Below are 12,043 nucleotides of genomic sequence, written 5' to 3'. Positions count from 1 at the left end.
TATATATATCTTCGCCTAACCAACCCACCCGACACATTAGTGTGCTCAAGAACATCCCAAGAACAGCCACCAAGTCGTGACTTACAGCCATTATTCAACTTGTAGCTATAATCGTTCAAAAACATGTTTTAGTCATAACGGGTGATCAGTGGCTCGGATTTCGATGACCCGAACATGAATGTTCATCCAATCATCAATCCTAACACACTAGTACACCCTAAAGACTCCAAAAATGATCACAAAGTCGAACCATACCTGTACCAATTCGTTTTCATATTTTAATCTCAACAAAACACCACTTTAATCATAACTAGAGCTCCGGGAATCGAAACGACATGAATCCGGAGTCTAAAATTAATGTCTTGATGAGAGGAACTCATCTAAACACTTTAATTTCACTTTTATATCAGTTATATTTACAGAAAATAACAACCAAACCGCTGTCCCAAAACAATCAAACCGAAAACATGAATTAACGAGGATTTCTACGTATACAATCAACAATACAATAACATATAATCATCATACTATCATTATAACATATAAAAACAGAAAAAATTAAAGAAAAATTGAAAATCTAGGGTTAGGGTTTATACCCTAATCAAGAATCAAGTGATATGAACGCGTAGAGAACGAAGAGTAGAATCCGGAAATGATAAAAGCCCTTTGATCCAAGCTTGTTTTGATTGAAGATGATGATGAAAATGGTGGAGGTTGGCAACAGCTCTAGGGAGGAAAAAGAGGGGAAGAGAGAAAAAAATAAAAGTGTAAATGAGAAAGGCTAGGTCAAAAAAAGAAACAAGTAGTGAAAAATGAAAGTAGTTTGTGAAATGTGCTAAACCACCCCCTATGTGAGATTTTCGGCCAAAAGAGGGTAGGGTGGGCCCCTTAGTGGGACAATTTGATAAATGGAAGAAGTCTTGTGGCCCGAGTGCCCGAACGAAGCCCGAAACGCGAAAACACCGTTACGCGATTAAATATTCGGAGAGATAACGCGTACGCGACAAATAAAATATATAAACACCATATAAAAACATATGACATTAAAATATCATATTTAAAATAATTAGGACTTAAAAATCCCAAAAGCTTGACCGTTGGTTTGAAAACCGAAAAGATTCGCCGGATAGAAATTCGCGAAACGTAGAAACGTATAACTTAAAATATGAATACAAATATTCACATGGCACATAATAATTAATATATTATTACAAAAATAATAATATAGGTCATAGAAATGACATGGCACGAATGACAGTTAACGGTCGTTAAATAATTAACGGTAAAAGATAACGGAAAAAGTAGGGTCGTTACATCTTGTGGTTCAAAAACAACGTTTACAAATACACCTATGATTTCACAAACGTTTTTCGTTGACAGTTTTCTATATGTTTCTCAGGTTCATACGTGGCTACTTGATACATGCTTCCGCACACTTTGATTACTTGCTTGGGGTCAAGCATACATGCATACACTTTGATTACATGCATACGCTATTGATAGCATTCGAAATTTTTCAACTTATATTATGTCGCAAGTTATTTCATTTATACTTGATAACTTTTGTAAACTTAAACTCTTTGTCGAATTGTTTGGTAACTTAAAACTTTGCAAGTCATACACGTTTCAAATGAATGCGACATAATTTTGGTCAAATGCGTCTCATTTAGGGACTATGACCACGTAACGGGACATAAGTTAACGACGCCGCCAATGACGTTTTTGCCGGGTCGTTACAATATATATGTCTATAAACTCATTTTGAACGTATAAATATTAGTTTTTAATAGAGTGATACTCTGTATATTATATGTTTAAACGTATAGTTAAAGGTTATGCTTAGTATTCTTCTTTTACATATAACACATATGTGATATATTAACTATTATAAAATACTTAAAAAAATTTCGATTTTCTGGTGGTCGAGAGTTACACAACAGTTAGACGTTTTGAGTTAGGGTAATTTCTTTTGCAAATTATTATTATTCAACGAGTGGTCTTTTCATGGTCATTTACCATTAGTTGTTTTGTTGGAGGTCATTTTCATTGGAGGTGTTTACCTTTCATTTTTCTGATAGTGTGACAACTTCAAGGAGTATAACAATAGATTTTTCGTCTGGTTATGGTTAGGGTGGTGGTAAATGCTCATATCCGATTAGGATGTATAAAGATCAAACATTGTAATGGTTATAGGTTGTGGTCTGTGGGTTAACGATCATACAAGAAGTTACGGTCATCAATGCCTATAGTAGTCAAAATGCTTAGTTTGACTTTGACCTGAAATTTTTCTATCTTAATCATTAATATCATTACATATATCATAATGTCCACCACTTGGTTTGATCGTATGACTGAAATTATTTGATTTGAGGCTCTGATGAGTTTCGTTCTACTTTTTTTTTTTTTTTTGGCAAAAAAATGAAAACATATATATTAAAAACTTAGTCTTGAAAAGAGACAAGAAACAAAGATACAAGAAAAATCACCACGAGTTTCGTTCTACTGAGGTCAAGATTATTGGCACTGTTCATTGTGCAAATGAGTTTTAGCATAATTTTATTGGTATTAATTTGATTCGATCAAGTATTACTATTACTAATATAACTAATAGACAAAATTTGTCTTATTTGTTATGAATAGTACTATTCAATTTTTAATTTTTTACAACCCAATCCCCTAACTTTCATTAAAATACAAATCGAACCCCCTACTTTATACCTATATTATAAATTATTATTTATTCCATAACTAACACCAAAAACACCCACCACGCTTTACCGGCTTCTACACTGCGCTCAAACAGTGGGACCCACATAAGCCACTACTGTGTTACATTTTTTTTTGTCTCCAACGTTAAAAGAAGCAACTTTCTTAAAAGGAACAACCCTTCAATGCTACCAAAAGATGTCGAAAAATATTTTTTTTTACAAAATAGATCAACTAACTTTAATGCTAAAAGAAGCAACGTTCACAAAAGGAACAACCCTTCAATGTTAGATGTCGAAAATAATTTTTTTTTACAAAAAAGATCCACAAAAGGAAAGACTTTTTTTTTAACTTGCATTCAAAACGGAGCCCCCGGCGCGAAGCGAGGGCTCCACAGCTAGTTATATAACAAAAATAAAAATATTTAAAGTGAAAATTGGGAAAAAAAAAATTATTTAATAAACGTAAAGATGTGAAAGTTATTTTAAGACCGATAAAAATAAATGTTTTTTTATGGTGAGATAGATCAAATTTAGACTTTCAACGCCCATGATTCATCTGAAAAGTGAAAACATCATTTTTTTTTTTTTTTTTTTGTTTTCAAAATTAGGATCGGAACTAGGCAAAACAACACTCAATCGTATAATCAATCATGGCGACCACGTTACCTTACGGCGATGCGGATTCAAGCCTGAGAGGTCTAGCTGGTCGTGCTGAGGGTTTTGGCCGTTTTGCAGTCGGCGGTGCTCACGGTCCCGTGCATCACGTCACCTCATTGGCCGGTAATTTTTACGACATCGTTTTGTAATTTCCAGTTATTAAAAATGTATCAAAAATGTTATTATCCACATCTTGTCATACTCTGTATTAATTATAATTTCAATCGGATCACTTTATCACTGAATTGAATTTGTACGGATAACGCTTAATTGTACGTATCCCTTTTCATCGTGTACCTTCAAAATCTATTCCATGTATCATAATTTATTTATCGAACTTTAAAGTATTGTTAATTGTATGTATCCAGGGGCTTGTTCAAAATGAAAATGTGTTTTTTCCCCGAGATACATAAAATGGATATATTTGGAACTGGGATACATACAATACGAGTAGAAAATTATACAGTATGGTACATACAATACATTTCATTTTCAGGTAATGATATATAGTTTTTGGAACACTTAAAATAATTAATAACTTGCTAGAATAGAAGTTTAGTAAACAAAATATGAACAAAGAATGTACAAACTTGAAGTGTATTGTAAATGGTTTTCCTTATTTTCAAATGTTACATACTACCTCTTTAAATACAAGAGAAATATTAAATACATAATAAATGCAAACCAATTATACCTAAGAAACATTAAATGCTAGATATAAAAGAGATATCCTATAATCTCCATATTAAATGCAAGATATCTTAGAGATATGCAAAATCTCTATATTAAATGCAAGATATCTTAGAGATATGCAAAAATCTCTACAAGATATATCTTGTGACAATAGAATCTATTTAATTAGATTGCACTAATATTTTAACACTCCCCCTTAGTGCAAACTCTCGATCAATAATCCCTAACGTTTCTCGAAATTCCATGAACTTGGTTTTCATTAGAGCTTTAGTAAAGATGTCGGCTACTTGAGCATTTGTCCTTACGTTTGCTAGCTCGATTTCCCCGCTAAGAACCTTTTCACGAATAAAATGATATCTCATTTCTATATGCTTAGTACGGGCATGAAATACGGGATTCGAAGCAAGCTTGATTGCACTTTCGTTGTCACATTTCAATTTGACAACATAATCTACTTTTTCAAGTATGTCACCAATCAATCTTCTTAACCAAATACATTCTTGAGCCGCCATTGTTGCAGCTATGCATTCTGCTTCCGTGCTAGACAAAGCAACAATATCTTGCTTCTTGCTACACCATGAAATAACCGCGGAACCCATGTTAAAACAGTAACCCGAAGTTGAATGGCGATCATTTGTGTCTCCCATCCAATCTGCATCCACGAAACCATTTAACAAAACATCATCACACTTCTTGTACCACAAACCGTGACCCATTGATCCTTTCACATAACGAAGGATCCTTTTTGCTGCATCAAGATGAACATTAGTTGGACATTGCATAAATTGAGAAACAATGCCAACCGAGTAAGAAATTTCCGGCCTTGTGATGGTTAGATAGATCAAACTCCCAACCATTTGTCGGAACAACTTCACATCCTTGAGCTCTTTTCCTTGATCTTTCTTCATTTTGAGGTTTGGTTCCATTGGAGTAGTCATAGGCTTTGACTCCCCCATGTTGAAACGTTCCAAGAGACTTCTTGCATAACCCTTTTGAGAGATAAAGTACCCGTTTTCTAATTTATCAACTTCCAAGCCAAGAAAACATCCAATCTCCCCCAGATTCTTCATTTCAAAACGAACCGAAAGATCATCACTTAAACGAGAGATTTCTGACTCGTTTCCTCCGGTGATAATCATGTCATCAACATATAATAATACCAAAACATGGAAACCTGGTTCTTTCTTTACAAACAAACTAGAATCCGCATCAGAAATCTTAAAACCACAAAAGACAAGGTATTGTGCAACCTTACCGTACCAAGCTCTCGGAGCTTATTTCAAGCCATAAAGAGCTTTCTTCAACCGGCACACATATTCTGGAAATTGATTTGAAATGAACCCAATAGGTTGTTCCATGAACACCTCACGATCAAGCTCTCCATGTAGAAAAGCATTCTTCACATCAAGTTGCCACAATTTTCACCCTTTGTAAGCCGCTAATGAGATTATTGTTCTCACCGTTACCATTTTAGCCACGGGGCTAAAAGTTTCCTCATAATCAAGCCCATAACTTTGACAAAAGCCACGAGCCACTAACCGAGCCTTGAACCTATTAATGGTTCCATCCGAGTTCTTCTTCAAACGGTAGACCCATTTGCAAGTAACTGGTTTACATGCTTCCGGTTTCTTGACAAGCTCCCAAGTTTCATTCTTTTCCAATGCATCAATCTCCTCTTGCATTGCTTTTCTCCAATCCGAAGAGTCTTTAGCTTCTTCATAACATGTTGGTTCTTCAGTTAAGCCACCTGAAAAGAAACAAGTTGTGACTGTGTTCACCTCATAGTCACTTAGATGTTTTGGTTGTCTTTTTTCTCTTGTTGACCTTCTAACTTGAGTTGGTACTTCTTCAATAGGCGTCTCTTCTTGATTTTGAGAAACACCATCTTTCTCACTTTCTTCTTGAGTGTCGAAGCTAGGAAACATAAATTTGTAATCTCTATTTTCTTCACCATTTTTGCTTGATTCAGAAAATTGAGAAGACACTTCAACAAATACCACATCTCTTGAAGTGGTAAACTTCTTTGTTTCTTGATCCATACACCTCCAACCTTTCCTGTGAGAATCATAACCAACAAAAATACACTTTCGAGCTTTTGGGTCAAGTTTGGTTCGGTTAGATTTTGGAACATGAACATAACAAATAGAACCAAACACCCTAAAATAGCTTACATTAGGCTTTTCACCATAAGCTAGCTCAAAAGATGATTTTTGTGTACCTGGCCAAGATGGTAACCGATTAGACACATGACAAGCACATTGAAGTGCTTCCGCCCATAGCTCCCTAGGCAGCCCCTTGTCATGTAACCAAGATAAGCATATTGAAACAAGGTAAACAATCTTTCTTTCTGAAATCCCATTTTGTTGTGGAGTATCCGGACAAGTCATTTGGCGAGAAATACCATTTGTTTTACAATAAGTAAAGAAATCATTTGACATGAATTCTCCACCATTATCACTCCTAAGAGCTTTTACCTTTCTCCCAAATTCTGATTCTACCGCTTCTTTGAACTCTATGAACTTTGATAAGGCTTCACTTTTCTCCTTTAGAAATTTCACCCAAGTAAACCGAGAATAGTCATCAATTAACACCATGACATAGCAATGACCGCCATAACTTGGTGTTTTTGTTGGCCCCATCAAGTCCGTATGAATCAAGTCAAGCAAACCTTGTTTTCGATTTGTTGACTTCTTATATGGAAGTCGGTGTGACTTTCCATATTGACATCCTTGGCATATTACTTCCTCACGAACATTCTTTAATTGAGGAATTCCATCAACTAGTTTATGTGAGAATATCTTTTGCAACATTTGATATCCCACATGGCCTAGTCTAGCATGCCAAATAGCTCCGTTGTCGGTTTGACTTGTTTTCTTCACATAAGCCTCACCTGCGGACAACACAAACAAAGAACCTTTCTTTTCTCCCGTGAAAAGAACATCACCCACAATCTCCTTGACATTCTCAAGGACCTTCACATCCGTTGGACCAAAAAGAACATATTTTCCAGATTCGGTAATTTGAGGTACCGAAACTAGATTCTTGGTCAATTCAGGAACAAGATAAACATCTTCCAAAGTAAAAGTATTATTATTAACATCAATAATAGCATTACCTTCCTTTTTAACCGGATGAGTTGAGTTGTCGGCCGTGATTACAACTCGATTTTGATTGTGATCTCTAACGTCATGAAGAAGAGTTCCATCACCGGTCACATGATGAGAGCAACCCGAATCAATAATCCATTGATTCTTCTTAACAACCGTATCAACGGTAAAACATTGCTCCCATTTGACTTCATCATCATCGTTGCTTGAACAAGCCACATTTGCTTTTGTGACTTTAGAACGACAATATTTCTTGATGTGACCAACCTTCCCGCACTTGTAACATGTGGGAGGTTTCTTTTCATAGTTACTTTTGTAACTAGTTTGCTCTTCTTCTTTTTCTTTGCTAGAAGAACCTTTCTTGAAGTTCTCCCCTTTTGAAAACAATACCGCATCATTTTCAAATCCTTTAGCCATTTGCTTGGCCAAAGCTTCTTGATTAGAGAGCAAATTCTCTAATTCTTCAACCGAAGGTTGAGTAGACCACCCCTGTATAGAGGTTATGAATGGAACATACTCTTTCTTCAAACCACGAATTAAATATCTTCGCAACCGAGATTCACTAATTTTCTCGTTTGTATCAATCTCTGAAATTTCAGAACAAAGAGTTTTCACCCGTAAGAAATATTCAGAAACTGACATACCTTCTTGTCTTGAGATTGCTAACTCATTTTCCAGGAATTGCAACCGTGCGGTATTCTTCTTGGTAAAGAGTTTCTCAAGAGTATCCCAAACCTCCTTTGGCGAGTTAAGATCACGAACGTGTTCTATGAACTCTTTGCTAATTGATGTCCTCAACGCAAAGAGAGCCTTCCCACACTTAATCTTCCATTTTCTTTGTGACTCGCCTTGCTCAAGAGTTTCTACGGGAATTATGGCATCGCTTCCGGCCACAAGTTCCCATAGTTCTTGACCTTGGAGATAAGCTTCCATACACATCTTCCAATACTTGTAGTTGTTGCCTACAAGTCTTTCCATACCATTGAACATACCTCCATTGTTTACATTTGAGACTTCCATTTATGATTAGCAAGAAACTAGTTTACACTTTGAGTAATTGCACACAAAGTTTAACTTAGGACTAAACTTATAATCAAGTTTATAACCAAGCTCTTGATACCATAAAATAATTAATAACTTGCTAGAATAGAAGTTTAGTAAACAAAATATGAACAAAGAATGTACAAACTTGAAGTGTATTGTAAATGATTTTCCTTATTTTCAAATGTTACATACTACCTCTTTAAATACAAGAGAAATATTAAATGCATAATAAATGCAAACCATCTATACCTAAGAAACATTAAATGCTAGATATAAAAGAGATATCCTATAATCTCTATATTAAATGCAAGATATCTTAGACATATGCAAAATTTCTATATTAAATGCAAGATATCTTAGAGATATGCAAAATCTCTATATTAAATGCAAGATATCTTAGAGATATGCAAAAATCTCTACAAGATATATCTTGTGACAATAGAATCCATTTAATTAGATTGCACTAATATTTTAACAACACTTAGCCCCTTTTCAATATGATAGGTACCTAGATTGATCGATTTGCAAATTTTTGTTTGTTAGATGATAGAGTCCCGTATAGTACATATAAAAAGCGAGTTAGTTTTCCGGAATAAGCTAAAACGCAAATGTATTCAAACACTTAAATATATGCACTCCTAAACAATCTTTATTCTCATATTTAATGACGACATGATTATATTAACTACTATAGTGTATGTTTTATAACTTAGATTTTGTTGTGATTTATTTTTACTTATAGGATTCTTCTTATGTACTATCAGGAGTATAACAAAATTGACATTGTTACTAGAACATATTTTGGAAGCAATGTACTATGACGTTATTAGTTATCAACTTTTATAACATACATAAAAGTGCAGACTAGGTTAATTACGAGCTGCAGCAAGATCCTTAGCACTATATATTATTAGTATTCAGCTTGTCGTGTAAGTGGGAAGCTGGGAGTGACAAAGGGTATAAGTGGAAAGTTTACTACAATAAATATTGTTGATTTTCTTTTTATAACAATTTCATTTCCTTCACGACCACGAGTGTGCTTTCAATTTCATTATATATTGAACAACATATGTACATATTATTTTTCAAGTATCCGATATAATATCATATTATCATTGATTCTGTATCGACATCTTTGCAGATGATGGTCCAGGATCACTTCGTGAAGCATGTCGTAAGAAAGAACCATTGTGGATTGTCTTTGAAATGTCAGGAACTATTCATTTGTCATCCTACTTGCGAGTATCATCGCATAAGACTATTGACGGCCGTGGCCACCGCGTCAAACTGACAGGAAAAGGTTTACAGTTAAAGGAGTGCGAGAATATAATAATATGCAACCTGGAATTTGAAGGTGGTCGAGGACATGATGTTGATGGTATTCAAATTAAACCCAATTCCAAGTACATTTGGATAGATCGTTGCAGTCTGCGTGACTATGATGATGGTCTTATAGATATAACTAGACAAAGCACAGATATTACAATTTCTAGGTTCGTTTAAGCTATTTTTATTATTATTATACTCTTTGTGATAAAAGTTTTTTTTTTTTTATGGATTTCAGTTCTGATGGACTTAATTACGTGTTTCTAGATGTTATTTCACGGGGCATGATAAGACGATGCTTATTGGAGCTGATCCATCTCATGTTGGTGATAGATGTATTAGAGTGACAATTCATCATTGCTTTTTTGATGGGACCCGACAAAGGCATCCTCGTCTCCGATTTGGGAAAGTTCATCTTTATAATAATTACACAAGAAACTGGGGAATATACGCTATTTGTGCTAGTGTTGAAGCACAGGTAATTGTTATTGTGGTATTGAGGTGGCAAAATGGTGCGAGGTGGGTAACGGGTCGAAATGGGTTGTCTTTTTTGTAATGTCAGGAATGTTAAGTGCACAGGCAATGGTAAACTCGAATAAAAAAGTTTACCTTTATGTTTATATTTGCCTACATTGCTACATCTATGATTGTTTTTAGGATTTTATTATGTTTCATGATTGTGGTACTAGCATAAATACTTTGAAGAACACAACTTATTCACTAAAAAGAAACCAAAATACCAGATGATAGAAAGAAACACAACAATGAATTCCTAAACTTTAGTAAATATCTTACCAAGTTGGGCCTGCAAATTCATAGAGTAATTGACGGTTCAAGTTAGGCTCTATCTTGAATAAATTGTTTAATTCAAAATTGAGGTCGTATGTTGAAGTTCAAGTAATTGACGGTTCATTATATAACCCCTTTTTTTTAATTCTTTTTTTGGTGATTTTTTTTATTCAGATATACTCTCAATGTAACATCTATGAAGCAGGACAGAAGAAAAAAGCTTTTGAGTTTTATACGGAAAAGGTGAGTTCATTAAACTTTGGTTCCTTATATTTACTTATAACAATGATATTACCTCTGAATATTATTTAAAAGAGCATATACATTTACGTGGAAGTTTCAACACCTAGTATTCATAATCCAATTTGATCATGCTCTAAAATCGAACCAAATGGAGCTCAAGGTGCCTCCATGTTCTTCCATATGATGCTAAGTACCAAAGTATAGATGCACTTTTCACTCATTTGGAATAGAGTTACTCTAATTATGTATTATCTCTAATGGGTCAAACTGTTTAAAAAAAACTATCCTACAACGAAATGGGTCAAAAGTTTCCGAAGGTGTATTTTTAAACTTAGAACCTTCTAAATGTCATTAGTAAGATATATTAAATACCCTAATAGTAAATATAATTGGAGAAAAAAGCTATTTTCTGGGTCGATCCATTTTACCCGTGCCAGTTTTGACCCATTACCCAACCTTCAGATTTTGTAACCTCTAGTTTATCGAAATTCGTTTAACTTAACACAATCGACCTTGCTTGATCTGTTTTAGGCAGCAGATAAGGAGGACGCGAGATCTGGTTTGATAATCTCAGAAGGTGACTTGCTGTTAAATGGAGCTCAACCATGCCCATTGAAAGAAGCAGCTGGAGAACGCATATTCCATCCAAGTGAGTTTTACCCATTATGGACAATGGAACCCGCTTCAGATGCATTGAAACACATTCTCCACACCTGCACCGGTTGGCAGCCTGTTTCCAGACCAGCTGAACAGTGATTGTCCTATAAATCAGTCTTTACATATGAATCGCTTTTGGGTATAGTTCAGATACTGGTTGGCAACCTGTTATGCTTGTTTTGATTATGAAGTTTGATAAATTATAAATTGATAAATATTGATTTGATTTTGATATAGTTACAGACAAAACAGTTGAAATTTTGAAGCTATATCCTCTCCTTTGATAATTCGTGGACAATGGAGATGAAACTAGTGTACAAAAAAGTGAATAACGAGATACTAAATAAAAGGGATTGTCCTGATTAGGGATGACAATAAGTAATTAACATCCGATCTGATCTGCTAAAAGAGGATACGGATGGTTTAAATCAATGGCGCATGGCCATATAATGTGAATTGTGACCCGATGAAACATGGCCATATAATGTGATTCTTTTGAGTTTTATATACTGTTGATAAGTAGAAAGTGGGTATATGTGTTTATCACTATCACTATTCACCAATAAATATTTTCAAAACCTCCTTAATTACCATTAGATTAAAAAATTACATTACAATACCCCTTGATCTAACGATCCTTAATCATCCGCTAAAAAATTAGCTAATAATTCAATTTTACATTGTTGTTTCAAAACATGTGTATCGGCAGGGACATGTTAGCCCTGTGTTGACTTTGTCAACCCATCCAGCGGTCTCCGGTAGCCCACTGGAGCCTGGCGAAACACCATCACCCATTTTCCCACAGCACGCCAGGCCCGA

At 34.8% G+C, this 12,043-nt stretch overlaps 1 protein-coding gene across 1 annotated transcript; it reads left to right on the top strand.

Moving 5' to 3' along the window:
* The first annotated feature begins 3,302 nt into the window (after positions 1–3,302).
* On the top strand, positions 3,303–11,716 carry LOC139895899 (putative pectate lyase 21). Its single transcript, XM_071878444.1, has 5 exons — positions 3,303–3,488; positions 9,351–9,702; positions 9,803–10,013; positions 10,499–10,567; positions 11,099–11,716. Exons 1-5 carry the CDS (start codon positions 3,359–3,361, stop codon positions 11,321–11,323), a joined length of 987 nt encoding a protein of 328 aa, XP_071734545.1. The 5' UTR covers positions 3,303–3,358; the 3' UTR covers positions 11,324–11,716.
* Positions 11,717–12,043: the final 327 nt, after the last annotated feature.

This window comes from Rutidosis leptorrhynchoides, chromosome 3 (genome assembly GCF_046630445.1).
Source record: "Rutidosis leptorrhynchoides isolate AG116_Rl617_1_P2 chromosome 3, CSIRO_AGI_Rlap_v1, whole genome shotgun sequence".
NCBI classification, from domain to species: Eukaryota; Viridiplantae; Streptophyta; class Magnoliopsida; order Asterales; family Asteraceae; genus Rutidosis; species Rutidosis leptorrhynchoides.
This window is presented reverse-complemented; position numbering and strand designations above follow the sequence as displayed.

Excerpts from the sequence above, each read along its gene's own strand:
- LOC139895899 (XM_071878444.1), top strand. The coding sequence starts at position 3,359 with ATGGCGACCACGTTACCTTACGGCGATGCGGATTCAAGCCTGAGAGGT. Across the intron at positions 9,703-9,802 it reads ACAGATATTACAATTTCTAG|ATGTTATTTCACGGGGCATG; the intron begins GTTCGTTTAAGC and ends ACGTGTTTCTAG. Across the intron at positions 10,014-10,498 it reads GTGCTAGTGTTGAAGCACAG|ATATACTCTCAATGTAACAT; the intron begins GTAATTGTTATT and ends TTTTTTATTCAG.